The sequence below is a fragment of the Monodon monoceros genome, unplaced genomic scaffold, assembly GCF_005190385.1.
Source record: "Monodon monoceros isolate NGI ecotype Baffin Bay Population unplaced genomic scaffold, NGI_Narwhal_1 Super_Scaffold_6, whole genome shotgun sequence".
In the NCBI taxonomy this organism is placed as follows: Eukaryota; Metazoa; Chordata; class Mammalia; order Artiodactyla; family Monodontidae; genus Monodon; species Monodon monoceros.
Genome location: NW_021703783.1, coordinates 970003 through 995526, shown reverse-complemented (window position 1 = coordinate 995526; position 25524 = coordinate 970003). Strand labels below are relative to the sequence as shown.

Sequence of the window (25524 nt, the reverse complement as noted above, 5' to 3'; positions counted from 1 at the left end):
GACATGCAGGCCGGGAGACGCCCTGGTCAGCTGCCTGGAGGGTGAAAGGGTTTCCATTTTTGTGTCCGACACAAGAAAATGCCCTGTTTATAAGGAGCCGTCAGGAAGAACGTTGAAAAGTCAACCTCATCACCCACTCAAGGCAGAAATTTGAAGCTCCAGGCAGAAGGTTTTTAAGTGTTACTCACCCATCTGACAAAACGGAGATAATAAGCCCGACTCCTCGGTCGCTGGGACGGTAGAGTGAGGTGCCTACCGTCGAGTCCTCAGTGCACAGCAGTGCTGTCCTCCCTGGGACCGCTGGTTACTCGAAGGCTATCAGAGCTGAGATTACTGAACAGGGTCGTCACAGGTTAGACCTGCTCCACGCTCTGCTTCCAGACACGAGGGGAGGGAGCCTGAGACGCCGTGTGGCTTGTACGGGGTCCCCTCACTGGTCACTGTCAGCACGAGACACAGCCCAGCACCGTCTTCCTGCCACTGCCCCGCAAACGAACGTTGAACAAGCTGGACCTGTAACACGCCAGGGCTCTGAACCTTGAAAAAAGTGGTTCCCCGTTCTCCCTGCAGAGACAAGGAGCGAGTCTGAGAGGTGAAGCCCCCCCAGGGGTCTGAGGTGGAGGCTGAGGCTCTGCCTGGTCATCCTCGGCTCCCCCAGCGGGTCCAGGTGGGGTTGGATGGCGGCGGCGCTGGGGGCGGGCAGAGTGATCTTGAAGGGCCGGTCTTGGTTCAAGTGACAGCAGGTGTGTGGAGCCAGCGGATTCCAGAAACCCCGTCTAGTCAGGGCCCGTGAGCCCAGCCCTTGCTCGGGGTCCCCGGGCCCCTCCTCACACCCGCTCCTACCCCGTTCCTCCCCACGTTGCTGGGGAACATCTCCCAAGGCTCTGCCAGCCCCGGGCGCCCTCTGCCCAGCGTGAGCAGCTCCCCTTCCCAGCCTGTCCAGAGGGCTGGCCACGCTGTGAGAAGGCCCAGAGCCAGGCTGCCGTCGGCTGAGCACGCGTGGTGTTCGCCGTGTCTCGAGAAGTCCGGACAGCAGTGTGGTCGTTACCCTGGAGCACAGCCGTACGCCTATTCACCCGGCGGTCGGCCTTCCAGAAGCATTCGGAAACCTCTCAGCGCTCACGGAAGGCCCGTCTCAGGGTGGTGTCAACGGTCAGCAGCTCGACGGCAGGCCCCAGGCTCGGCGCCTTCGGTGGATGCGCTCCTTTGCCGCCCACGACAGCCCCGCGCGCTGGGGCCATGCGGGTGTCACCTGCACAGAGGAGAAGAGTGAAGGTTACGTGCGGGAACTACCCCAGCTCTCACCGGTGCGGCCTGGAGGATCCGAGGTTCAACCCACGCAATGTGGACCCACAGCCTCTGTCCCCATCCCCCAGGCTCCACCGTCCCCAAGCCCATCAGCCTGGTTAATCCCGTGTCCTCAGATGACAGCCAAGACCTGGGAGGAGACGGGCGGGAGCCACAGTAAGGACAGGGAGACCAGCCCAGGGGTCCCAGAGGAAGCTGGGGAGCCCCAGCCCCGAAGGCTGCGGACAGGTCCTGAGCTGGGGGCCAGCGGCCCTGCAGACATAGCAGCCCTCGAGGGAGAGCAGAGCTCCCCCAGCAGCACTGCAGTCTTGGAGCATTTGGAGCTGGGGGCCGACACCCTGCGTCCACCAGTTAAGGGTATTATTATCGTTTCAGAGCCCAGCACGGGAACTGTCCTCATGAACCACACCCTGCTGTCACCGGGGAGGGGCTCAGGTGTGCTTGGGGTCGTCTGCTCGGGAAAGCAGGGGGAGCGACACTCTGCAAAGCCTCCATTTTAAAGGCGGAATTCAGAGATTTTGGTCATCAGAGGGACGGCCGTCCTTTGTATGGAAACCCATTCCTGCTGAGCCTGGAGGCGTCCATGTAAATGCTCATCTCGTGGATTTTTTCCAAACGCTTCCACGGTCATCATCTCTTGATCCTCACATGTCATAGTAATGATATTAGTCAGATAAGAACCAGATTATATGACCTCCCCCTCCAGAGATCTCAGCCTCTAGCCATGAGAATTACAGCGACGGCAGCCACAAGATTCTGGAAGCTGCACTAGAAGGAGCCATCGGGTGAAAGTCCCTGGACCCTGGACTCTGGTTACTTTTTGGTGTTAAGTGGTTGCAAACACAGAAGACGTGTGTCTTCAGGTGACAAGGGGCCCGGGACCTCTTAGAGGGTGGGCGCCCAGCTCTTGTCCCCCCGGGGAGATGGGGCAGAGGGCCTGAGGATGGGCATTTTACAACCTGAAAGCATCCCTGACCACGGGCCACAGTTGAGACGCTCCATCCAGGTCCTGAGGAAGCAGAATTGCCCAGGCACACTGCCTCGTGGCTGGAGCAGGGGAGACGCGCGTGATTCCTGGAAGGCTTGTTCCACGGAGTGCCCACCAGCCCTGGATTCGGGAACACTGGCCTCTGCCCTCAGGGGATGTGGGGTTAAGTTCCTGCGAGGCTCTGGACACGACACTGCCGTCAGTACGCAAGCATCTGTGTGAAGTCGCCTCGTTCAAGGCACCGTGTTGATCCGTTCGCACCGAGCTCTCAACCCACAGCCCATAGCTCAGGCCTGGATTCCGCTTGTCGGACACACGGACTTGCCCCGTGAGGCACCTCCCAGTCCTCGTGCCCTTAGGGTCACAGACTGCACGGCGGCTCCATGCTCGGGGGCCGTTTTAATCAGAAAAATCACCAACGGAAAGCACAAAATGCGGAAATGGGCTGTAAAAAGACTCTTACTCACAGTATGAGCTGCACCACCAAGGAGGCGAGCGGCCCCTCGTCCAACTTCAGCCGGGAACGTGACCCCAGGTCCCGCCTTTCTGCGCGTCCGCGGCGACTGCGAAGCTCGCAGGGTGGATGGCGTGACGAGGAAGGCCTAGCGGGAAGGCGGGTCTGCAGACGCGGAGTCCGTGGGTGACGAGGACCAGCCACACCGATCACCGCGGGGCCTGGAGCCCAGCCGCTGCGCCGACGGACCCTTCGCGCGGCCACCCCCTGCGAGCTGTCCAAGTGCGCACCCGGCCCAGGCTCTCCACCGCGTTTGTCCTGTCGGCCGTTGCGCGCACAGGACGTGCTCCCGCCTTCGCGCAGACCCGCCACGACTGACCGGGCAGCCGGCTCCAGCCCCTGGGCCCAGGCCGCGTGGGACGTCCAGCGAGGAGACGAAGAGAGCGGGGCGCTGCTGCCCTGCACGTCCCTGCTGCGTGGAGCCCGGAGAGGGAGCCCCTCACCTCCTCCCGGCCTGGGCCAGGCTGTGCCCCACGCTCCGCGGGTTCCTGGCTCTGCTGCCTCTCGAAGCCCCTCGCACCCCAGGAAACCTCATCTCCTCTTCTCCCGGATGTCTGTCTTGGCCCCTAGAGGTCGTGGGTTGCGGGTGGCGAGCCTTCGTTCCGCGGAGCAGATGCTATGACGCACGGCTGGGTCGGCTTTCCCGGCTCTGGTCTGATTCCAGCTCCAGGAGAAGCGCGGCCTCTTAGCTCCTCAGTCACCCTTCCACCCGAACCCGCTGCACGAGGCATGGAGCTCTCAAGTGTGTGGAGGCGGAAGGGCAGTTGGGGGGCACCTGGAGCTGCAGTCTGGGGGCTGCAGGGGGGCCCCGCTCCGTGAAGTGACTCTCCGGGTGGCGAACCGCAGCCCCTGGAGGAGTGGCGGGTGCGGAGAGCTGGGGACTCTCTCCGGGCCCATCTGCCGTGGAGGCGAGGCCTCCATCCACACTGTCGGCTGTCAGTGCAGCCCCTTTGCCCCGGGAAGGAAAGGACGGTGCCGCCAGCCGCCAGGAAGCCCAAGAAAGAGCAAGTTCGGTCCGATTCGAACTGGAGTCAATCAAAGTGAAGAAGAACGTTCCATCCCAACCAGAGCGTCGTCAAAGCAGCAAAGAGAACTCGTAGCTCGGGAGCCATGGCTCCCGGTGAAAACGTCCCCCAGACCCCTCCCGGCCCGACCCTCACCATAAAGCGTCGCGGCTGAGGTCTGTGCTCCTGCCGCGGCTGCACTGAATGCAGGTCCTGGACGGTGGGCGCAGGGGCTCCGGGATTGAGCCTTCCTGCCCCATGACTTGTCGGTGTGTCCTTCCCTCCAGGGGGCCCTTCCATGGAGTGTCTGTCTCGTGCAAGGAATCCCTTTCAGGTGGACTCTGTGGCCTCCCACCCTGAACTAGGCCTCAACTGCTGAGGGAAGGAGGAGTCACGTCTCTAGGAAGAAGCCAAGAATCCCCCCCAACACGCACACACACACACACCAGGAGCCCCATTTCCCAGAGACTGGAGGTCAGAGGCAGGCTGCTCCTATCTGTTTCGGAAGAAAAGGCACAGACTTGCTTTGAGAGTGAGAACCAGCCTCCCTGACTCCCCTCTTGGGTGTCAGGTCCCTCCTGGCTCAGAAAGTGAATTCAAGGTCAGAGAGAAAATAAGGACAGAATCATAGAAAATAGGAAAGAAACAGACACTCTCCAAAATTTTTCAATAAGCTCTTCTTCCAGCAAATCCCGGCTTAATTTTAGTTTCTACTCATCATTGCTTTAGACTGAACACCTCATTTAACTTTTATATCATCTTGAGTTTATGTATTTTTCCGTTCTGATTAGATTTCCTTTTTAACCCGAAGGGCACCCCCCAGGACATTTTCCTGTGTCTGGAATCCTCTTCTGTCTCCCTTCATGTGGGAAAGGACATTCTCTAGATTAGAAACCCCTCCAGGCTTGCTGAACGCGGCAGAACGAACCCTAGAAATGAGAGTGGGGGGTGAGGAGGTGAGGTCTCCTGGGCCTGACATCAGTGGTGTCCTGGTAAACATTAACGACTGGCTCTTTGCAGGGAAAAGCCCTGGTTTGTAACATTTGACGATTTCCGCGGTGTACGTATCCCCACCGTGGCTGATTTTGAGCCACCGAGGAGGCATCAGGGTTGGCAGAGCCAGTGCAGGGACTGGGCTTCAGCTCGACCCCAGGTCCTTGTCTCCCGGGGCTATGGCGGGGGTCCCGCCGGGTTACTGCTCGGAAGGCCTTTCCAGGTCATTGGAGAACATTTGTCATGAAGAGGCAGAGCTTGCCATCGTGGCCCAGGAAGAAGGGCAGTGGATTTGGTCCACCCCACAGTCGTGTCCCGAGTCAGGCAGCGCCCCGCCCCAGTGACTCCGTCCTCTTTCGCGAGAGCAGATCAGACCCGGGGCAGGGGGAGCAGTCTGCAGCGCAGGTGTGGCCCTTGGCTTCCAAAGCGAAGCAATTAATGCTTTGTTCTTCTTGTCCCTCCGCCCTCTCGCCAGAGAGTTTTCCAAAGAGAGGGAGAAGGCCAAGGCCCGGGGCGACTTCCAGAAGCTGCGGGAGAAGCAGCAGCTGGAAGAGGACCTGAAGGGCTACCTGGACTGGATCACGCAGGCAGAGGACATCGACCCCGAGAACGAGGACGAGGGCTTGGACGAGGAGAAACCCCGAAACAGTGAGCGGCCTCCCCGTCTGGGGCTGGGGTCTGGGCGAGGCGGGGGGCTTCCCCCCGTCCTGACGGTGCGGCCCCTGTAGCCACACCGGTCTGGTGGGTGGCCGTCCTTCTCTGCTCTCAGAAATCAGTGCCACGTGTGGAGCAAAGCCTGCTATAGTCATCCTAGAGCCTCTGGTCCCGAGACGGGGGAAACTGCTCAGTCGGGCTCTTGGTTTTAAATCCGACATCCTCCTCCCAGCTCCGGCTCCCTGGGCCGGGGCAGGAGTCCTGCTCCAGGCTTATTCAGACGGGACCATCTCCCCCACGACCACCGGAAAGCAGGCTCCCCCACTCCTCTTCCAAGGACCACTGTTCTTTCTCAGGGAAAAGAGCCCAAGGTTCTCTCGAGGAGGCTAGATTCAAAGATCTGGGAAGGTGCTAAATGGGAGGTTGGGGAAACCCGGAGGAAACTGGTAGAATAGCTTTAGGTTTTAGAAACTGACCCCAACCCCTCTGTTCTCCTCCTGCGGGCCCCCTTCCTTGGGTTGTGCACATTTGAATCGGGACGTTTCTGACCAAGGAACCAAGCAGGTTAAATAGCCGAGATGCTTGCTGAGCGGGGTCAGTCAGATAAGCGGGGGAAGCTAGAAAGGCTCCCAGGCCCAGAGGGAGGAGAGAGACCCGCTGAGGCTCCGGGGGCTGACGGGGAAGCAGGGTGTCCATCGCTGTGTCCTGACAGAGGCCAGGAGGGCGCAGGACGCGTGTGTGCACGTGTATCCTGACGCACGTGCGGATACAGTGGCCTCGTGCGTGGGCGTAGATTCTGCCGGTTGTGTTCATGCCCCCTGGCCGGGTTCTGCGTGTCCCTGCTTGTTGATACCTGAACTCTAAGTGGAAATTTAGGAGGGGGAGCAGGTGGAGAGAAAAGGAAGACGACTTGGATGTGAGCAGAGAGCAGGCCCGCCTCCATCGTTTCAGAGACGGATTGAATACAGCCTTCCACGACTTGCTTTCCGATAACTCTGCTCAAGGAATGAACACAAAATTAAAACACACACACAGCCAGGGACTGGTAACAAGGAGGCCTTCACGCTCTGCTAAGGAGTTTTTGCAAGTTGGACAAGGCCTTGGGTGGATTAGAACAGTGAGCGGCGATGCTGCTGAGAATCTTCCTGGAAAGACGCCGGCAGCGTCCATTCCGCTGCTGACGGATCGTGGATGGGGGATGGTCCATGGCACCCAGCCGTGTGTGAATAGTGAGCTAGCCTGGCAGCCTCGTCGACACCTGCTGCGAAGCACAGGAGCGGGCTGTGGGCTCCGGTCTGCACCCTGGTCACGGTGGAGCCCAGCTCACCACGGATGGTAGGAGCGTGTCTCTTACATGTTCGTAGAAACTTGTGTGTCCACTGCCCGCGCAGCACTCGGTGGCCGTCCACAGAGACACAGTTATCCTGCTCTTTTCTGAGGACAGGTGTGCTGCTTCCCCGTCCTGCCCTGATGGAGAATTCTTTGCTGCTGGAGCGGATCGAGTGGACGAGGCCCATCTGCCCCCTCTTTCTGCCCGAGCTCTGGGAAGAGCACAGTGTACCGCCCGCCCCGATGGACAGAGTCCCTGCCAGGGTTCTCATGAGCCCTTAAGTGGATGAAGTCAGTCTGAAGCCTGGTCCCTCCCCTGCGCTTGTCCCTGGTGGCTGGAGGAGCCTGGGGTCTGCTTCTCATCCTCAGCCTTGGCCTCAGAGGACGGAACGGAGCCCCTGCCGCCTTCCGTCGTGGAAATGGTGGCGGGCCGGTTCTAGGGGGAGGGGGCCAGGGACTGGGCATCTAAGAAAACAAGACAGAGGATAAAATAGAGGCACGTGAGGAACTGAATGAGAGACGCTTGGTTATGGAGCCAGGAGGCCTGTCCAGAGCCTGGGGCGGCAGGGAAGTCCGGTCAAGAGCAGGGTGGGGCTTCCCTGGTGGCGCAGTGGTTGAGAGTCCGCCTGCCGATGCAGGGGACGCGGGTTCGTGCCCCGGCCCGGGAGGATCCCACGTGCCGCGGAGCGGCTGGGCCCGTGAGCCGTGGCCGCTGGGCCTGCGCGTCCAGAGCCTGTGCTCCGCAACGGGAGAGGCCACAACAGTGAGAGGCCCGCGTACCGCAAAAAAAAACAAACCAAAAAAAGAAGAGCAGAGTGGACGAGACAGGCTTGTTAAGGGACTGGCCGCTTAATAGATCCACAGAAAAGGTAGGCCCGCGGCTCAGAAACTATATTCTGATCTTCAGAACTTTGTAGTTTGCCCTTTGAAACAAATACAAGGGAAGAAATGCCGCTACTAATGGTATGCGTTTCTATCAAAGTAGTGTCTTTGCCTTTGAAATTGCTAAAAGATTACAATACAGTGTATTTGCCAGTTGTCTTCAGCTCAAAAATTAAGTCGTCTTTTGAGAAAAGAGGGAAAAGGGTATTATCACTCTTGACCAATGGCTCTGGACACTCGTGCTTGTGCCCCAGGCAGGAGCCCCATCGGCACTTAGGAAATGCCAGCTGTCGGGCGCTGGTGGCACAGGGTGGCTCCAGTGCGGACACAGTTCAGTGACACGTCATTACGTGGTAGCTGAGCTCACCCACGGGGAGCCCAGTTATTCATTTTTCGAGGAAGAGCTACAGATACCACTGTGGCCGTAGAAAGAACAGGGCTCGGGAAGGCAGCAGAGAGAGGGCATCGTTTGAGGTGTTTCTCTAAGTAATTAGAGTCAATGAGTTGGCCAGTAAATTATATAAAAAATACGTTAAAGTACACTCAGTTCATTCATCCTTCCACCCACCCATCCATCCATCAAGCAATTAAAGGTCTGCTCTGTGTCTGGCGCTGTTTCTGGCCCTGAGGATATAGCGATGCACAAAGTCCTCAAAAATCCCTGCCCTCGTGGAACGGGAATTTCTTCTCTTCTTTCTTTCTCCTCCTCAAGACCAAAGAATGCATGGATTAAGTATCTGTGCATATGGGAATCTCTCTCTCATGTCGTTAAAACCATTTCAGTGCAGCCCCAGTCCTCCAGGAGAGACATTTGTGCAGATGAACCTGGGAAAGACAGACCGTGGAACCAAAACACTTGAGTTATAAGCAGGTTAAGTATTTATCCAGCGTATTCAGTTCTGTTCGCAGGAGCCCCTCTGCAATCACCGTTCGCCAGCAGAGCCGCGTGGCCACCGCCGCCCTGCGGCGTCTGGGGTTGCATGTTATTGACGCACGGAGATTTGAGGGCCTCCGAGAGCAGCAGGTTGCCCACGGAGGGTCCTGTGGGGCTCGAGAGCAGTGATCTGAACATCACTGGTCTACACGGTATACGTGTCAAGGGCACGTGCATCATTATTTGAGCTTTTTTTTTTTTCTTTTACAATTTAATCAGTACAATCAGTTTTCCTTGGACTTCCTTGTGGTCATGGCTGCCACACGCCTGGAGTCCTGAGACAGCGTCCCACCAGCACCCAGTCAGACGGCGTGAGAAAGACACTAGCAACGGCTTTTTTCCCGACTCGCTTCTTACTTTGGACCCAAAGTTATCACGTTGGAGGCCGTCCTAACCCCACACCCTGCGGGAGAGCAGACACCTCTGCTGCCCCGCGCATCACCTTTAGCTCGTCCTAATCAAGCCCTAAAACGTCAGTGCTGGAAACCGCCGCAGAGATCAAGTGGGAAACAGCTCGCCTGGGCTGGTGATGAGGGCCGTCGGGGCTCAGAGGCAGCGCAGAGACGAGCGCCCAGGGGCCCTACAGTGAGGCTGTTTCATGGGTTCTTCTGGGCTGCTGGGAGTAACTCCCATGGGCGGGTCCCAGACATCCATGTTGTATGCAGACCCTCACTCGGGAATCGGGTCAGAACAGGACCCCGGCGGGGGTGGTATCTCCACAGACAGCCCGTCTGCCGTGGAGCAGTCTGGCTCTTCTGCTGTCGGGCCCATGACTTTGTAGACACCAGTGTCCCAGCCTGGGTGCAGTGGAGGGGCCCCCGAGGGCCACGTCGAGCATACGGTGAGAAGCAGGTGTCCCTTCCCAGCCTAGGCAAGCCGTCCTACGCTTCTTAAAGCAAAACCAGCTTTGGGGGAGCTTGCCAGCCGGCTGTAGAGACCACAGCCATCTTCCTTGGATGGTGGAGTAGCTTCTGGAAGGAAGGAGGGTGTGAAAGCCGCACAGTAAAAGGGAAAGCTGGCAGCCAGTGGAGCAAGGGCGAGACCTTCTCATTCATGTGCTCTCCTCGAGGGCGTCATTCTTCCACAGCTGGTGTGGAGCTGCTCTTTGGATCCCGAGGTTGGACAGTGGGCGAGGGTCGGCATCTGCAGGCTCTCCTGGGCTAGAGCGCCGAGGCGGACAGGGCGGGGGCGCGAGAGGGGACAGGACAGGGACAGTCTCGTTTCATCCTCCCCGGGATTATCTCCCGTGGGCACTGACGCCCCCTTTGTAGACGGGGAGCTGGGCTCAGAGAAGGTAATGTGTCGTGTCCCACAGTACGCTGCTCCCGACCTCGGGGATGTGGGCCTGAGTCCAGCGCTGCCTGGACCCCTCCTCAGCCCCGCCCTTGGTGGTGCAGGGACCCCCCTGCCTCTCCGGCCAGAAGCGGCTGGAAGAGGTCCCTCTAACCCCTTCGTCGTAGCATCTGTAACACCCTCGGTCTAACGCACAGAGCGGGGTGGACGGAGGGAAGGAGGGCTGGGCGGGGGGTGGAAAATCTGATCTTAAACATTACCCTAAATGGCCCTGAGTGTGATTTTAAAAGCAGGGAGAGATGAGCTTTATGATTGTAAGGACTGTGCGTGGAGCGTGAAAGGGAGTCATGGCAACATCTTGCTCAGGCAGAAGAAGGTTCGCTGAGGCCAGAAGCCGCCCGCCTGGAGTGGTCTAAGGGCAGCTGTGCTTGGAAAGGGGGCACATCAGTGGCACCACCCGTCGGAGTTTCCTTCGGTTCGCGACTCCTTGAACTTGGTCAGAGGAGGGTGTTGGTCAGCCAGGAGGCTGCAGGGAGGGGTGCTCCAGGGCAGCGACCAGCCCCTGTCCTGCCCTGGCGTGTGCACCTGGAGGAATGTGATGTAACCACCTTCAGTGCTGCGGGGTCATGTGGCCGCAGGGTCACCTCGGCGGAACCTCTGATGGTCCCAGGATCCTGGCACGATGGGCGAGGGGGGGTGGTCTCCAACCAGCAACAGCCTCACCATGGGGGCTCATGTCACCTCCCTGAGGCCACCAAACCCACTGGTAAATGGATCCGCCCACTCAGCCCGCCCAGGTAGCCACCCAGTAAAGCGCTGCTGTGATTTTCTTGTAAAGCTTTGCAAACAGATGGACACACCTGGGGGCTGAAGGTAGCTCCGTGGAGGCGCTGAGGGGTGAATCGGCCTGCATCTCCCTCCGAGCCACCCCCTGATGACCGGGGCTCAGCCCGAGAGAAAAGCCCCTGTTGCATCAAGACATGGTTTCTGTCAGAGGCTGTCCGTGGAGGAGAGGGTGACAGCTCCCACCTCTGTCGCCTGCTGACATGGGGAGTTTTCACCTGGGGGTGGAGGGGGATGAGCCAGGGCTGGGGCGCGGCCGTGCCAGTCAGGTGGGCTAAGTGCGGTAGTAAGAAAGTCTCAGCCGCTTGGTAAGGTGAAGGGTGCTTCCTGCTCCTGGTTCCATGTGGGTCGAGTTGGCAGGAGGGAAGTTCACCTCCCCCCGGCCTCAGAGGTTCTGCAGATCCCCTGCGTCTGGACAGGAGAGGAGGGAGGCAGAGGGCGCTTGGAGGGCCCTGGGGAGGATGTAAAAGCCAGGCCTGGGAGAGTGGGCATCGCCTGCCACTGGCCAGAACAGTTTACAGCCCCCATAGCTTCCGGGGTGGGGGGCGGGGGGAATGGACACGGTCTAAGTGACCAGGGGCAGCCGGGGGAGGGGGCGTGGTGGACACGCAGCCACGTCTCTGCTGCCCACAGATTGGTAGCGGCCCTCGAGGCCAAAGGGATGAGAAAGCAGCTGCGGATGTAAAGTGCAGAGCAAGTAAGGGGGGAGGGGAGGGGGAAGGACTTCAGTCTCGGGTTTTGGGGTGAAACCGAAGGTCAGTCCGGAAGCGGGGCTGAGACTGGTCCCAAACGGCCTCAGGTGTGGACTTTCTCCTGTGGGTTCAGCAGAGCCACCAAAGGGCTCTGAGCAGGGGGACAAGTTCACTGTGGGAAGGTCACCCAGCTCCTTTTGTGAACAGTTGGTTGGGGCTCGGGGAGCTGGAAGCAGGGGGACCCAGGGGTTCCAGGGGCTGACACAGCCTGAAGTGGGAGTCACGGCGGGAAAGATGGCCCTCCGCTGCTGGCCGGTGTCCACAAGGAAGGGGCCGGCAGGGCCCAGGCGTCTTGGGGATGCACAGTAGAATCCCAGTGGCTTCCCCTCATCTGATCCCTGCCCTTATGACTCAGTGGCTGATGGAAAAGTAAGAGTTGAGTAACAGCCCCAAACACAGGGCTGTGAGGGCTCCGTCCTTCTGGGTCACTTCATCAGACAGACGTGCCCAGGCCTCTGTGGCAGCTGCAGTGCTGCAGGAGAGCTGTGTGCTTCCGCGGAACAGGAAAGACCCCATCGTCTTAAGCAGCGATCGTACCTGCTGTAACCCTGGGCTGGTGGCACCTTGTGTTTGGGCCTTGTGGTTCGAGGGGCAGGGCTGGGAGAGAGAGCCCTGCCCTCGGGGAGCTGCCCCGAGGAGGGTGGTCCCGCAGTGGGTGGATGGACTCTCACACAGGAGGCGAGTGACGGAGTGAGGCTGAGCAGAGGCAGTGGGGAGAAGGACAGCTGGCGGCAGGGCCACGTTAGGTGTTGCTTCTGCCCTCATGGGGCTGCTGTGACACATCTCCACAGACGGGGGCTTAGACAACAGACATTGGCTTCCGTGGCTCTGGAGGCCGGACGTCCGTGATCGGGGCCCAGCATGGCCACGTTCTTGGGAGGCCCTCTGCCCGGCTCACGGATGGCCCGCTTCCTCCACGGACGCCTGCCTAGTGCCCTGGCCTCTTCTTCTAAGGCACGAATCCCACTCAGAAGGGCTCCACCCTCATACCCTAATCGCCTCCCGAAGGCCCCACCTCCAAATACCATCACTCTGGGATTAGGGTTTCAACTCATGAATTTAGGGGGACACACACGTTCAGTCCATCGCAATGATCTTTCTGTACCCCTGTGCGAGACCCCGGATTCCTGCTGTAGCCAAGTGCGCGGCTCCATCGGGATCAGAAACCACAGAATCCGGCCGCCGTGGGGAAACGCGTGGTCCCCCGTGAGTGCGGGGACATGGGGGTGGGCGCTGGTTGTCATGCGTCTGCTTTCTGCAAGCCTGGCTCATTTCTGAAGACAGACAAGGGTAGGTTTTCCTCTTGTTCACCGTGCTTACAGATCCACTTCCTCTAAACAGACACGTAGGTTTCAACACTGTCTCAGGACAGATCATACAACGCGCGCAGAGGTAGCCCAGCCGGAACCTGGCAGGCCCTCCCAGAGCACAGCAAGCAGTTTTGCTCGTGTCCAGACCCCCCGACTTTAAGCCTGTACTTGGACTTCACTGCAAAGACCGTAGACTTCCCTCCTCCTGCCCCTGGTCTGGATCCACACCGGGTTGACGGTCAGCACACCCCTCCTCAAAGGAGAGGATGAGCAAGAAAACTGTGTTTGCCCTTAAGACCCTGTTCTCAGCATGCGGTCCCCGAGTGGACAGTGTCCTGTAGAGGTCATCAGGGCATCAGTAGAATGTCCTGTTCCCAGTGACGTCCAGATAGTAGGCTAGGACGAGAAAGAAAGCCGTTTACTCAGCTTCATGAAAATATACATTTTTTGCAATTTAGACTTAATTCATATGAGTTCATCAGACTGTCCAAATTTACCCCCTGCAAAGAGGTCTGCAGGGGAAACTCACTAGACAGAGCTGTGAGAAAGGTTTATCCTCTCCAAAAATATACATTTGAATTTCGATAAGGTTCTTCAGTGTTAGGCTTTTTTTTTTTTACAAAAAAGTAAGGATATTAAGATATTTTTAAATGTCTGGACAGAGGAGCTTTTGATGGTTCCTAAATACGTGTTCTAAAAATGACTTGCCAAGCACAATGCTGGTAAGTCCTGTTCGGAGGGCTTCAGAATATGTCTGATGCAGGCACACGAGCCTCCGAGACTAGAGGTCAAGAGAAGACAAAAGTGCAGGCCACAAGCTACTAAAGAACCGTTACAGCTGCCCTGGAACTTGTGTGTGCCTCTGCTCCTGGGGTGAGATAATAGATCTGTTCTCAACAACTTGCTGATAGGTGAAAAGCCCTAATTAAATGCTTGACAGGTTGGCCTTAAGGTGAAAAGCCTTTGTTTACCTTCCCAATTCCAAGCTTCAAATCAGCTGGCCCAACCCTTATACCTCATTTCAGTGACTCATGAGATAGGATAATGGTATCCGGTATCAGGCTAGTCACTATGCTAACAAAATTCTCTGAAAATAGCACATGTACCCACACCAGGCACGTACACTCACACATGGGCAGGAAGAAATTGAGGACCCCGTTCCTGACAGGAACGTTCAGAATTAGAGTCTCACTGTGTTTACTAATACTTGTCCCAGCCAGTGGGTCCAGCTAGGACAAGAAGCTTGGTGTGATGTCTGCTGTGTGCGGTAGAGACAGAGGAAAAGATCGGTGCTACCACCTGGGGGGGTGAGCATCTTCTTGGTGCGAAAAGTACGGCCAGCGGTAGGGGGTCCCAGCCCCCTTGCCCGCGGCTCCTTCCGCGACGGTGCGATGACTGGGAAGCTGAAGCTGGTTGGTCGCTGACCGTCAGGCAGAGCATCCTAGGTTTTCACCAAGAAGGCCCCAAGCTTCAGGAAGACTTGTGGAGCTTCTTTTTGAGCCTCTTAGGTGGTGTAAAATCATTTCCGTGAATTATAATTTCCATAATCCCTTAATGGATGGATTCTATCAATTCGTTAAGTCGCCCCTTGATTAGAAGAGTTGCGAGCACAGCAGTAGGAGGTGAAAGGCCCTCATCCTTCTCTCCTACCTGGAGGCCAGGGTTTCCGGTCTGCACAGTCGTGCTGTGTTTTTGTAGACCGAGTAGGGACCTGAGAACGACAGGCCACCTGACTTCCAGGCCCCGCCCAGTAGCCGATGGGCAGCGTGCCTCTCTCGGTTTCCCTGTTTGTAAAAGGAGGGGTCGGATCAGACAGCTGCACAGACACCTTCCAGCTCTGGGTTTTGAGTCTCTAGTTGGAAGTTGACGCACATTAGCTTCTGCTCTGGGTGTCCTGCAGGATCCCCTGAACACTGGAAGCGAGCTACTCCTTCTGAAGACCCTCCGGCGCCCGGTCCACCCTGCCCTCCCGCCTGGAGAGCCCAGCTCCGCCATCTGCCTGAGGACCCGCCCTGCTCCCAGCCCTCCTCGGGCACCCCTCCCCTCCTTCCCTCCCGTGCTCACGCCCCTCCTTTTTGCTCCCACAATTCCTATTCCACACCTGTGTCACGGCGCTGATGTACGTGACCTAGTGTACCTATTTATCCATCTTATCCCCTGCTGGGTTGTGCACCTGGAAAGGGAGGAAGCTTTGCATCCCCATCACTGTCCGGAGCCTGGCACATAGGCCGTTAGTGCATATTGGTTGGAAAAGGGTGGAAATTAATGGAGAAAAGTGGGGTCCTGGCCTGGAAGTCTTTGAAGTTCTGCCATTGGGAATGGTAGATGACCTGGACCTGCCTTGTGACCGTGTCAGGCTAAAACCAGATAGGACCAGACCTGGTCCCGCAGAGGCTACATAATGAATCAGACGCACAAATTAATTTTTCATCTTCCGTTTCTTGGCTGTCAACGCTGCTCTCTGACTTCTGGGAGAAAATGGTGTTTTCTATTCCTCGGTCTTCACGTACTCACCTCTCCTCCCGGTTCTTCTTCAAATACATCCAGAGACTTGCCGGAAGTATCCTTATTTTATTTTTCTCTCAGCGAGGTCAGCTAGCCAGCTTCGCACGGCAGTCGGGAAAAGGTTAAGAGAGGACCCAGAATAACTTCCCAGCTGCTTCTGTAGGACCGGAAAGCTGAATACATGTAAGGCTTGAAAAGGTCAACTCCCTTCCAAGGGACAGGGGTTTGATTTCATCCGTTCTGTGGTCTTTGGCCTAAGGCTCACTTCATTCACTGGCAGAGATGGAGATTCATGGGCTAAATGTTATCACCAGCTGAGACTTAATGAGATCTCAACTGTAGCTCCTGGATGGAGTGGAAAGCAGCCATTTTGGTAATAAATAGAGAACAGCATCTAATTTGTAAATTCCTCTTTCTGTTGCTAAGTTTAATCAGATCAGTGCAACTGAAGGGAATTGTTGATGACCAAAAGTTATTTTCCATGCCTTAATCTGGCCAGGAAGCATTACTCCTAATGGAAATGGTGTGCTTCTCTGACAGTGGCAGGGGATGACATTTGTCATTAGACTAACCCAATTGTTGCATATTAAAAAATATGTTTAGCCCCAAATCTATTTAAAACCAAACTGGAACTGAGGCCGCATATCTCTCTGCTACTAGTGTCACTGGTTCAGAGAAGAAAAATTCTTTCCAGATGAGCTACAGACCTCTGTAGCAGTGCCAGCCCCAAAGGGTCCACGGCCCATGAGATTTCATCTTGACCAAGCAGAAGCATCCAGTGTAGGGCTCGGTGGACCACCGTGGTGACCAGGTGTGGTCCCAGCCTCTCTGGCATGGCAGAGAGCAGGTGGAGAGGACAGAACACAGGCTCCGGCGGGTCCTGGCTTCAGTTTAGGGTTAAAAAGGAGAATTGAAGGGGCACAAAAGGGGGGCTTAGTGCAGCTCTCTTTTGTCCAGTCATGCTTAAATCTTTTTTTCATGAGTAATCACAGTTTTTACAAATTGTCTTCTCACAAGCTGTTAAGCATTTCCAGGGCAGGGACCCTGTCAGGGTAGGTGACTGTTAGCACACAGTAGGGACATCATGAATATTCATGAAGCACTGACGACCTTGGAGGTGATGCCCCAAAGGGAACGTGGTAACTGCAGCCCACCCTGGGAGCAGCGGAGGATACATGCGTCATCACCAGTCAGTGCTCAGACTGCAGGTGACCTTTTAGATGCAAACAAGTGGTCCTGAGGTCCTCCTCTTGGACCCGCGTTTTGCTTTTTCATCCCCAGTAAATCCATCCAGCACACAGAGAATTATTAGTGATGAGCACCTCCTCTGACCTGTATTACCTTTAATCCTCACTTAACCCTCCAAGATCGGTATTATGGCCTCGGTTTTTTAGATGAGGAAGATGGGGTTCAGATGATTTTCCCAAGACAAGACAGCCAGTAGGAGGCTTAGCCTGGTCCCACACCGAAGCCTGTCTGGCTGTGAAGACCACCCACTTCCTCTTTTGCCAGGCAGCCCCTATGGCCCGAAACACCTGGTGACAGGAAGGGGGTGGGGGGATGGGGGACCTGGTTCATGGGCTCAGCTCTCCTACTCAGAGCTCCGTGACCTCGCACAAGCCCTTCCTTCCCTGGGCCTTAGTTCCCTAAGGAAATGTGAAAGCGGTGCTGACGTAACCCCGGCTTTCTATAGATCCTGAGCCCCCGCTGGCCCTGCCTTTCTTCGAGTGCTGTGCTCCGGCATCATGGGGGCTGGGCCAGGGAGAGCGTGTCCTCGTTTTGCAGACTCTGGTCCTCTCCCTCTCGGCCGAGCAGCCGTTTTGCAGACTCTGGTCCTCTCCCTCTCGGCCGAGCAGCCGGCGGCCGAAGGGGAAAGTGCCCACCATCTGAGGACTTCGCCTGGCCTCTCCCCGCCCCTGGCAGCTGATCTCTCCGCGCCGCTCTCTGCTTTTCTTTCCCAGAGCCAGCATCCTGAAAAATGTCATCTTTGCCTTGAAGGCATCCAGGGGTAGAATCTCAGCGCTGGAAGGCATCCCAGGGGCTCTCCCTGCTCACACCCTCATCCTGTCCCCCACCCCGCCCGTCTCCTGTCCCCTCCCACACCTGGCCAGCCCTGCAGCCCCTCTGTCCTCACCCTGCTGACCTCCCATCTGCCGGGGGCTCGGTCTCCCGCAGTATCGTGGGAAGAAGAAATAGGTTGCATCTCCTTTCTGCTTCCCAGATCAGGCAAATGCCCTATCTACACGCCTCCTTTGCGAACCATCAGTAAAGGATTTCTCCGGCAATGCGATCAGCAGAAGTAGTAGAGCTGCTTGAATCTGCCCAAGTCCCCCCGCCAGCCCCCTGCCCCTGCTCACTTCATGGACCACACACACCCCTTCTCGCATGATAAGCCTGTTCCGCGTCCCACCCTGCCCCCACCCCCTGGTGCCCCGTGACACCGTTTGAAAACCAGAACTTCTGTGCCCTTTCCCCCCCTCTGGGTTTCCTGGGCCACTGAGCCCACAGCGCGAGCCTCATAGGAGCCAGGACCCTGAGGGAGGCGGTGTCGGGGCAGCAGGGCCCAGGCGACCCAGGTTGGCCCCCCTTGAAGTCATTTCTGACGTGGGCATCCCATGTCCTTCCAGCGCCTCCGGGCCTCTGGCTGTGGAGACAGTGGTCCCTGGTCCCTGGGTTTCAAACCATCTCTCTCTTCTAAAGAGCAGTCAGCCTCTCCAGCAAGCCCAGGTCTCCTGAGAAACTCTGGAAGAGTTCTAAGATTAAGACTTAGATAACGCCTTTGATGGGGTTCAGGCCTCAGAGGGCAGATCTGGAGGGCAGGGCGGCTCAGTGGAAGGAGCGGAGGCATCGTCCCGTGTGAGCCCGTCTGCTGTCCTCGCTTGTGTGCTGTGGGGCAGGGTCCCCTCTGGCCCTCGTGGGTCACCTGGCCGCGGGCCTTCCTGAGTCAGCAGTGGAGAAGGAGGGCCTCGAGCAGGGCCGGATCCTGGAGGCAGTGAGTGGACGAGGCGAGTGGGAATCTCCTGGCCTCTGAAGGCAACCAGGCCGTCGTGGGGACGTTTCCGACGCGTGGGCAGACTCTTCGCCCTCCACGCCTTTGGTCCTTGTAGAACCAACCCGCTGAGCAGGCAGAAAAGACTTTCTGTGTTTGGAGATGGAGACCAGGTCCCCTCACCCCCGCTCTGGGGATGACCTCTCCCTGTCAATGGGTTCATCCTGTTCACCTTGCCTGCACCCAGAGGTGTGTGGGTCAGGTCCTGACAGCAAGCAGAGGCTTGAGAACTGGGCAATTTAAGGAGAGGCTCATAAAAATGCAGGCGCCAAGGGTGACACCCCCAAACGGACCTTGAAGGCGTCGTCCTGCTGGTGCCTCCCACGGGCCCTTTGCAAAGGTCAACCTCCCGGGCACCGGGTGAAGGAGCGGCTGAAGGACAGACCCCAAAGCCACCCAGCACGTCGGAGCAGCCCTGAAGCCCCACGAAGACGCCAAGTGTTTACTGTAATTCCACAGCCAGTACCACTAGGACCTGGAAAGGAGTCCAGAGAGTTCTAATGTGAAGTCTCTGGCCTCGAGAAAGCTATAATTGTGTCAGGGAGACACATGCGAAATACACGTGAAATGAGAGCAAACTAGAAGAAAAACAAATGGAAATTCGTTGGTAATATTAGCAAATATTTATGGCACTTTCCGTTTTACAGGTACTTTACAAATATTATTTCATTTAGCCCTTCTCAGAAGCCCTTGACATAAACAGCACCGTTGTCTTTTGTTTTGCAGATGGGGAAACCCGGGCTCAGGAGGGTTAAGTAACTCACCCAGACATACCGGCTGGGAGGGCTGGGACTAGGTCTTGCATCCAGGTTGTTACTGAAAATCCTCACAGACCCCAGAGTTCTGGGGGGCTCAGAGAGGGGACTCGGGGGCAGCAGGTCCTGGAGGGCGCCCTACTGGAATGGGGGAAATGTGAACGGTTCAGGCGAGGGCAGCACCCACACCCTCCAAAAGGCTCGCGGGCCGAGGGGAGGCAGCCATAGGTGACACCCGCCAGCGACACAGTCCTACTCCAGCAAAATGTCATTTACAAAAGTAGCAGCCGTCTGGGTCTGGCCCGAGGGCCGCAGCTCCCCGACCCCTGGGATAGGTGAAGGGGAGATGGACGGGGCCTCGTAGGAAAGCCCAGAGGCTGGGATGAAGGTGGCCGTGAGGTGGGCAGCCCCACCTGGGCTGGAGTTCTGCAGAAATCATGGGCACAGGGATGTGGGGGGATAGTGTGTGCATCAGTGAGGGCCGCCGTAACCAAGTACCACGGACCAGGCAGCGTGGACAGCAGACATTCATTTTCTCACGGCTCTGGAGGCTGGAAGCCTTGGATCGAGGTGTCGGCAGGGCTGGTTCCTTCTGAGACCCTGAGGGGAGATGGCTCTGGACGCCTGTCCTTGGCATGTAGACGGCCTCTTCCCCACCCCCACGGGTGTATCCCCATCTCCCCGCCATGCATGCCTGTGTCCAGATTTCTTCTTGCGATAAGGGCACCAGTCATAAGGGATCAGGGCCCACCCTTGTGATGGCGTTTTAATTCAATCACCTCTTTAAAGACCCCCCAGCTCCAAACACAGCCACACTCTGGGGTTCCAGGGGTCAGGATTTCAACCTGTGAATTTTGAGGGGACACATGTGGCCCTAACAGACCCGATGGAGCCCGATTACGGGGGTTTGGGATTCCAGGTTGGAGTCAGCAAGGCAGGAAATGAGGACTCCTTTGCTTGTTAACCATAACTTGGATTAGTACTTTCGGAAAAAGAATACTAATCCGACCGCCTGTATGCGGAAAAGATGACAAAACGGGTGTCTGGCCAAGTAAGTGGCAAAGTCAGTTCTCCAGCTCCATCTGTGAGTTCGTAGGAGGCTGGCGACTAGATCCTGCCATCGGGCCCGCCCAGGATTGGCAGTTGGGCCGGACCTGGAGAAATGCAAGTTCAGGTTGGCTGAGAAACGCCCTCAGCTCCTCCGGCCCCTGACACCCCCGGGATGCCTGGCCCTGCGCCCCCAGGCCTCTTCCACCAAGAGCCTCCTGGAGGATTCCTCCACCCGATGGTGAGGCTCCCAGCTCAGGTCTGGGCACTGCTCTCAGCCAGTCCCAGGAGAGGCCGGCCGCTCCTGCTGCCCCAGCCCACAGACAAAGGCAGGCTGGCATGGTGACGGAAGGCTCCAGACTCGCAGGCCTGCCCACGTCCGCCCACGTCCGCCCCTCGATCTCTCACCTGGAGCTTTGCCCTGAGGCCGTCTAGGCAGTCCCGTTGCACAGAAAGGTCTGAGGCAGAGGGTAGGGCGGTAGCTGGTGTGACAGGGGGTCCCCAGATGTAATGAGTCAACCCACAGGGGGCTCGCGAACCCCAGTGCTCCAGAGGACACCAGTCTCCACGACCACTTGGGTCCCGTGCACTCCCAGCACGGTTCATGTAGTTTCCAGTCTGAGATCATCCTGTGGTAGAAGTGGCTTATTACAACCAACCCGCCCAGGACCCACACAACTGCTCTCTAGCAGACCTGGGACGTCATCAGTTCCTGGGAAATGAGAACTGTGCACCTCCCTCGAGATGCAGAAACGTGGTCCTACTAAGCGCCGTTCGAGCAAGTTGCCCCCAGGAGTGGAAGTTTGGAGGGAGAATCCGTTCTTGGCAAGATGGAGTCCGTACGGCTCACTGATGTTCCTAAAAATGTAATTATGTTTCCGCCACCTGCAGTGGTAGCTGTTAATTACTCTTTCATGAGAATCTCGTTTTCTTTCGGAATCTGCTCAGCAGAAGCCGAGGGACAGGACAGCCCAGAGACCCAACATTTGACCCACAGTCCCTGGTAACGGTGAGGTTAGAAAGTCAGGAAACTAGCCTCCCCTCAGCATCCTTCCCGAGTCCACTCAACAGCACATTTCATTCCTCAGAGGCCTTTCTTTACAGGAAAGGTGCGCCCTGGCCCCTGGATTCTCTGCCATCTTTCTGCCTCAGTTTCCAACCCACCGGTCATCTGAGTGGCCAGTGGGAGACTCAGGCTTGCTGCCTCCCCAAGAATAGGGCCCAGCATTAGCAATCCCAGCCTTGGCCGGCCTGGACTCTCAGTTTCCAAGATGAACCCAAGGCGATCTCTAGGGTAACAAGTCCCTAAACGAGTCAGCTGTGGCCTGTGTCTAACCCCTTAGAAACAGAAACACAGACCATCTTCACCCCATCAGGTGCCTGTGGGATAAGCTACACAAATTAATAGGAGCCACTCTGTGGGTGTAAACTGTGACTTAAAGCAAGGCCTGTAAATCCACACCTTGACCCCAAAGAGCAGCTCCCCGGAGACTCCTGCCCCCCATCAAGGGCATGACTGGAGGCTCTTCCGACCACGTTCCACGTGGGCGGCTGCCGCCTGTGCCCGCGTGACTCACCAGGCCTGGTCAAGTTCAGTTATAGAGGGAAAGGCCGTGTTTTTATCAAGCTCTTTCTAGTATTTTTAAAGTGATCACATAGCTATTTCTGAAGTCAAACAAGATGGGACAGTATCGATGCCAAAGCCAGAAGCTGGATGAGCTTTTCTGTAGCAGGTCAGTGACCTGGGCCCCCGCCGGCCAGGACTGTCCCCTCAGGCGTCTGCGTGGACAGACAGACTTGGAGGCTGGCAGCCCGTTACCCCGCCCACTGCCAAATCAAAGACCCCTCACGATGAGACGCTCACCCGAGTGACCCTTGTCATTCTAAACTGACACGTGTCTTTCTAGAAGGGAAATTTGCTAAGTCATCCATTTCAACGCTTTATCTCTCAGCCCTGTTTTCGTGTAGGAATTTTAAGAAGTGAACAAATAATGCTACTGGTTGTAAAGTTTCTCTTTATTCCAAGCTTTGTGTTGGTTGTTTTTGGTTTTGGGTTTTTTTGGTGTGCGAAGCATTGTTTTAAACGATTTTCTTTTTTTATTAAAGTATAGTTGCTTTACAATATCATATTAGTTTCAGGTGTCCAATATAGAGATTCAATATTTGTATAGACTATATTCCATTTAAAGTTATTATAAAGTACTGGCTGTATTCCCTGTGCTGTACAATATAGCCTTGTAGCTTATTTATTTTATGCATAGTGGTTGGTACCTGTTAGCCCCCTCCCCCTATCTCCCCTCTCCCCCCTTCCCTCTCCCCACAGGTAACCACTAGTTTGTTCTCTGTATCTGTGGGTCTGCTTCTTTTTTGTCATAGTCACTAGTTTGCTCTGTTTTTTAGATTCCACGTATAGGTGATGTCATACGGTGTTTGTCTTTCTCTGACTTATTTCACTGGGCATAACACCCTCCAGGTCCATCCATGTTGCTTCAAGCTTTGAACTGTGAAGATAAGCGTGCTTCGGAGACGGCTGTTTACGTGGAGTGAAAACAAGCCTGACCCTTTCCTCTCATGACCAAATCTTCGGGATTCCCACTAACAAGTAGGGATGAGTTGGGACCCTCCTGGGTATCCGTCTCCTCAAAATCAGTACCCACCTGCCAGTGTAGACGCTTCTGCGGGAGTGACCCCTTCTCCCCAGGATCCGTTGTTTATTTTGTGTTGTTAATTCATGTGATTTGGGGTTTGGGTCCTATTTTGTTCTGTGTTCTTACCTGTTTTGATTTATCAATTTTTACTATCTCTTAGTTTGTTTTTGGAGGTTAGCGGAACGTCCTCTGTGCGGTCGCCAAGTCCCCTGTTTCTTTCTTTGCCTGAGGCTGACCCTGAGCTCTGTCCACGTCTTACTCCTGGTTTTCGACTCTGATATCTTGTCTGTGAGAGGAAGCGCCCGGAGGGCTTGCTTGATTAGAAGGAAAGGGAGTTCGCTTGGTCTAATCGCCCCCCAGAAACCCATTGTGACGTCCCCCATGCCCCCGTGCGTGTAAATTATGTGCTGGTGCCCACGGGGTAGGGCGGGAGCGCGCTTCTCCTGGTGTGCGTGCGCGTGTGCGAGGGGAGGATAGCTTGTCCCACCCAAAGCCACCACCTCCTTGTCCCTTCAAATGTATAAAGTCAGCAGCCATGACAACCAGCCGTGGCTGAGCCCTGTTGGGGCCTTTCCTGTGAAGAGCGCCGGCCAAGGTTAAGGTCACTGAAGGTGCCACCGTCTGCCTGCTCCCCATGCACCTGTGATGCCCCCAGAGCCTGATCGGCTATAGGAATCCCATCTCGTCTGGGGTGTAACCCCGGGGGCCATCGAGGTGAGCACGGGGTGGGGGCCCAAGACACCTGTGATCCGGTCCAAGCCCCCAACCACTGTGTGACCCGGGCACCTGGCCCTTCCCTGGACCTCACTTCCCTGTCCTGTGACGAGAAAGCTGGGCGATGTCCAAAGTCCATCCAGCACCAGGCTTCCTTGAAATGATGTCTGGATTTGTTTTCACCCAAGTTTATGGAGAACGAGTCGAGGGTGGACACAGGACAGTCCAGCGTGTGGGAAGCCGTGGGCTTTCCGGCTGTGTCTCCCACATTCTCAGAATGAGTCTCTCACACCTGCCCGACTTGACTTCATCCAAAAGAAAAGAAACCGGGGACGCCCCACATCCAGCAGCATCCGTACCACCGGTAGAATTATCCGAACAGCGTGATCAGTTCTTGGGCTGTGGCAGCCCCGGGGGCACTTGTCACTGGTCCCATGTCACCGGATGCCACACCCTCACTCATGCAAGTTCTGTGGCCACTGAGGGCTCCTGACCTGCCCGCCAGATGAGGGCTGCTGACCTGCAAGCAGGGCTGAGCCATGACCGAGGATGTGATGGCTATTCTAAAGGACAAGGGCGGGAAAAAAAAAGGAACTCCTTGTGTGTCGTGTTAAAAGGGCCATAGAAGATGAAAAAGGAGGAGAAGAATTCTTTTGAGATAAACTTTTATTTGGAATAAAAGATAATAATAAAGGAAATGGCTTCTTCTAAGCCACCAGACTGGGCTCCAAGCTAGAAAGCTCTGGCTGCCCTGGAAATCCAGGAAGAGCCTGGTGACGGCATGTGCAGGTCGGCCATAGTTGTGTCCCAGCTTGGCCTGTTGACATGGAAACATCAGGATGCCGTGGGGAGGTGGTTTTCTTGCCGTCTGTCTTCAGGCCACGTCTCATCTCAGTAGTTTGGTGGGTCCCACACAGAGACTCCTCATTCCTGTGTCTGCGGTGCTGACCTGAATCCTGCGTGGGATGCTGGAAATGGCTGTTCCCTTTGAGCTCTATTTCAGGCTCTGTCCTCAGGACCCAACATGCAGGACTCAGGACGAGGGACAGACCCTCCTCCAGATCCATCAAGTGGCTCACCCCCTAGAGAAGCCTTTCCACAGACAGGCTGGGCCCTAAGTGTGGGGATGAAGCCCCTTAGAATGGGGAGGGGGTTGGAAAGAAATAAGAAAAATAAAATACCGTCATGAAAGCAATTCTTTTTACAGCAAGGAGCAGACGCAAATGGGAAAGCATGTGCAGCTTGTCCGAGGGCAGGGGGTCGAGGGTAGAGGAGGGACTCAGGTCAGTGTTCCCAGGCGTCTCCTCCCACTCTCCCACTTAGAGTGTCCTGGGTGGCAAGGGTCACCCTAGACGAGCAGCGGGCATGTCAGTCGAGGACATGGGACCCGGCCGGGGGGCTGCAGACTAACCGTTCTCTCCCCTCTTGCCTCCGCGCCTCGCTCTGCATCCCTTTGACCCAACCCTGCAGTGAGCATGCCCACCAGTGAGACCGAGTCTGTCAACACGGAAAACGTGGCTGGAGGCGACATCGAGGGAGAGAGCTGCGGGGCCAGGCTGGCGTGAGTAGGCGCGGGGGGTGGGAGCGGGCAGAGAAACCAAGAGGGGAGCCCTGGGGGCAGTGTGGCCCTGGCTGGGAGCTGCTCTGCAATCCTGTGCTTCCCGGGCAGGGTCTGACTTTGGGATTTTGAGCCCGTTTCCATCCCATCAGAGGGGTGCGTGTGTGTGTGTGCATGTGTGTGTGCGCGCGTGTGTGTGTATGTGTGTGTGTGCGTGTGTGTGTATGTGTGCGTGTGTGTGTATATGTGTGTATGTGTATATATGTGTGTGTGTGTGTGTATGTGTGTGTATATGTGTATATATGCGTGCGTGTGTGTATATGTGTGTGTGTGCGTGTGTGTATGTGTGTGTGCGTGTGTGTGTATGTGTGTGTATGTGTATGTGTGTCTGCGTGTATGTGTGTGTGTGTGTGTGTTTTTATATGTGTGTATGTGTATATATGT

At 56.4% G+C, this 25524-nt stretch overlaps 1 protein-coding gene across 1 annotated transcript in view; it reads left to right on the top strand.

Moving 5' to 3' along the window:
* The window catches only part of CACNA1C (calcium voltage-gated channel subunit alpha1 C), a 465580-nt gene that overhangs the window by 325457 nt on the left and 114599 nt on the right, over nt 1–25524 (top strand). Inside the window, 2 exon segments of the mRNA XM_029204130.1 lie at nt 5283–5455; nt 24993–25083. Of these exon segments, the coding sequence (XP_029059963.1) occupies nt 5283–5455; nt 24993–25083 (264 nt within the window).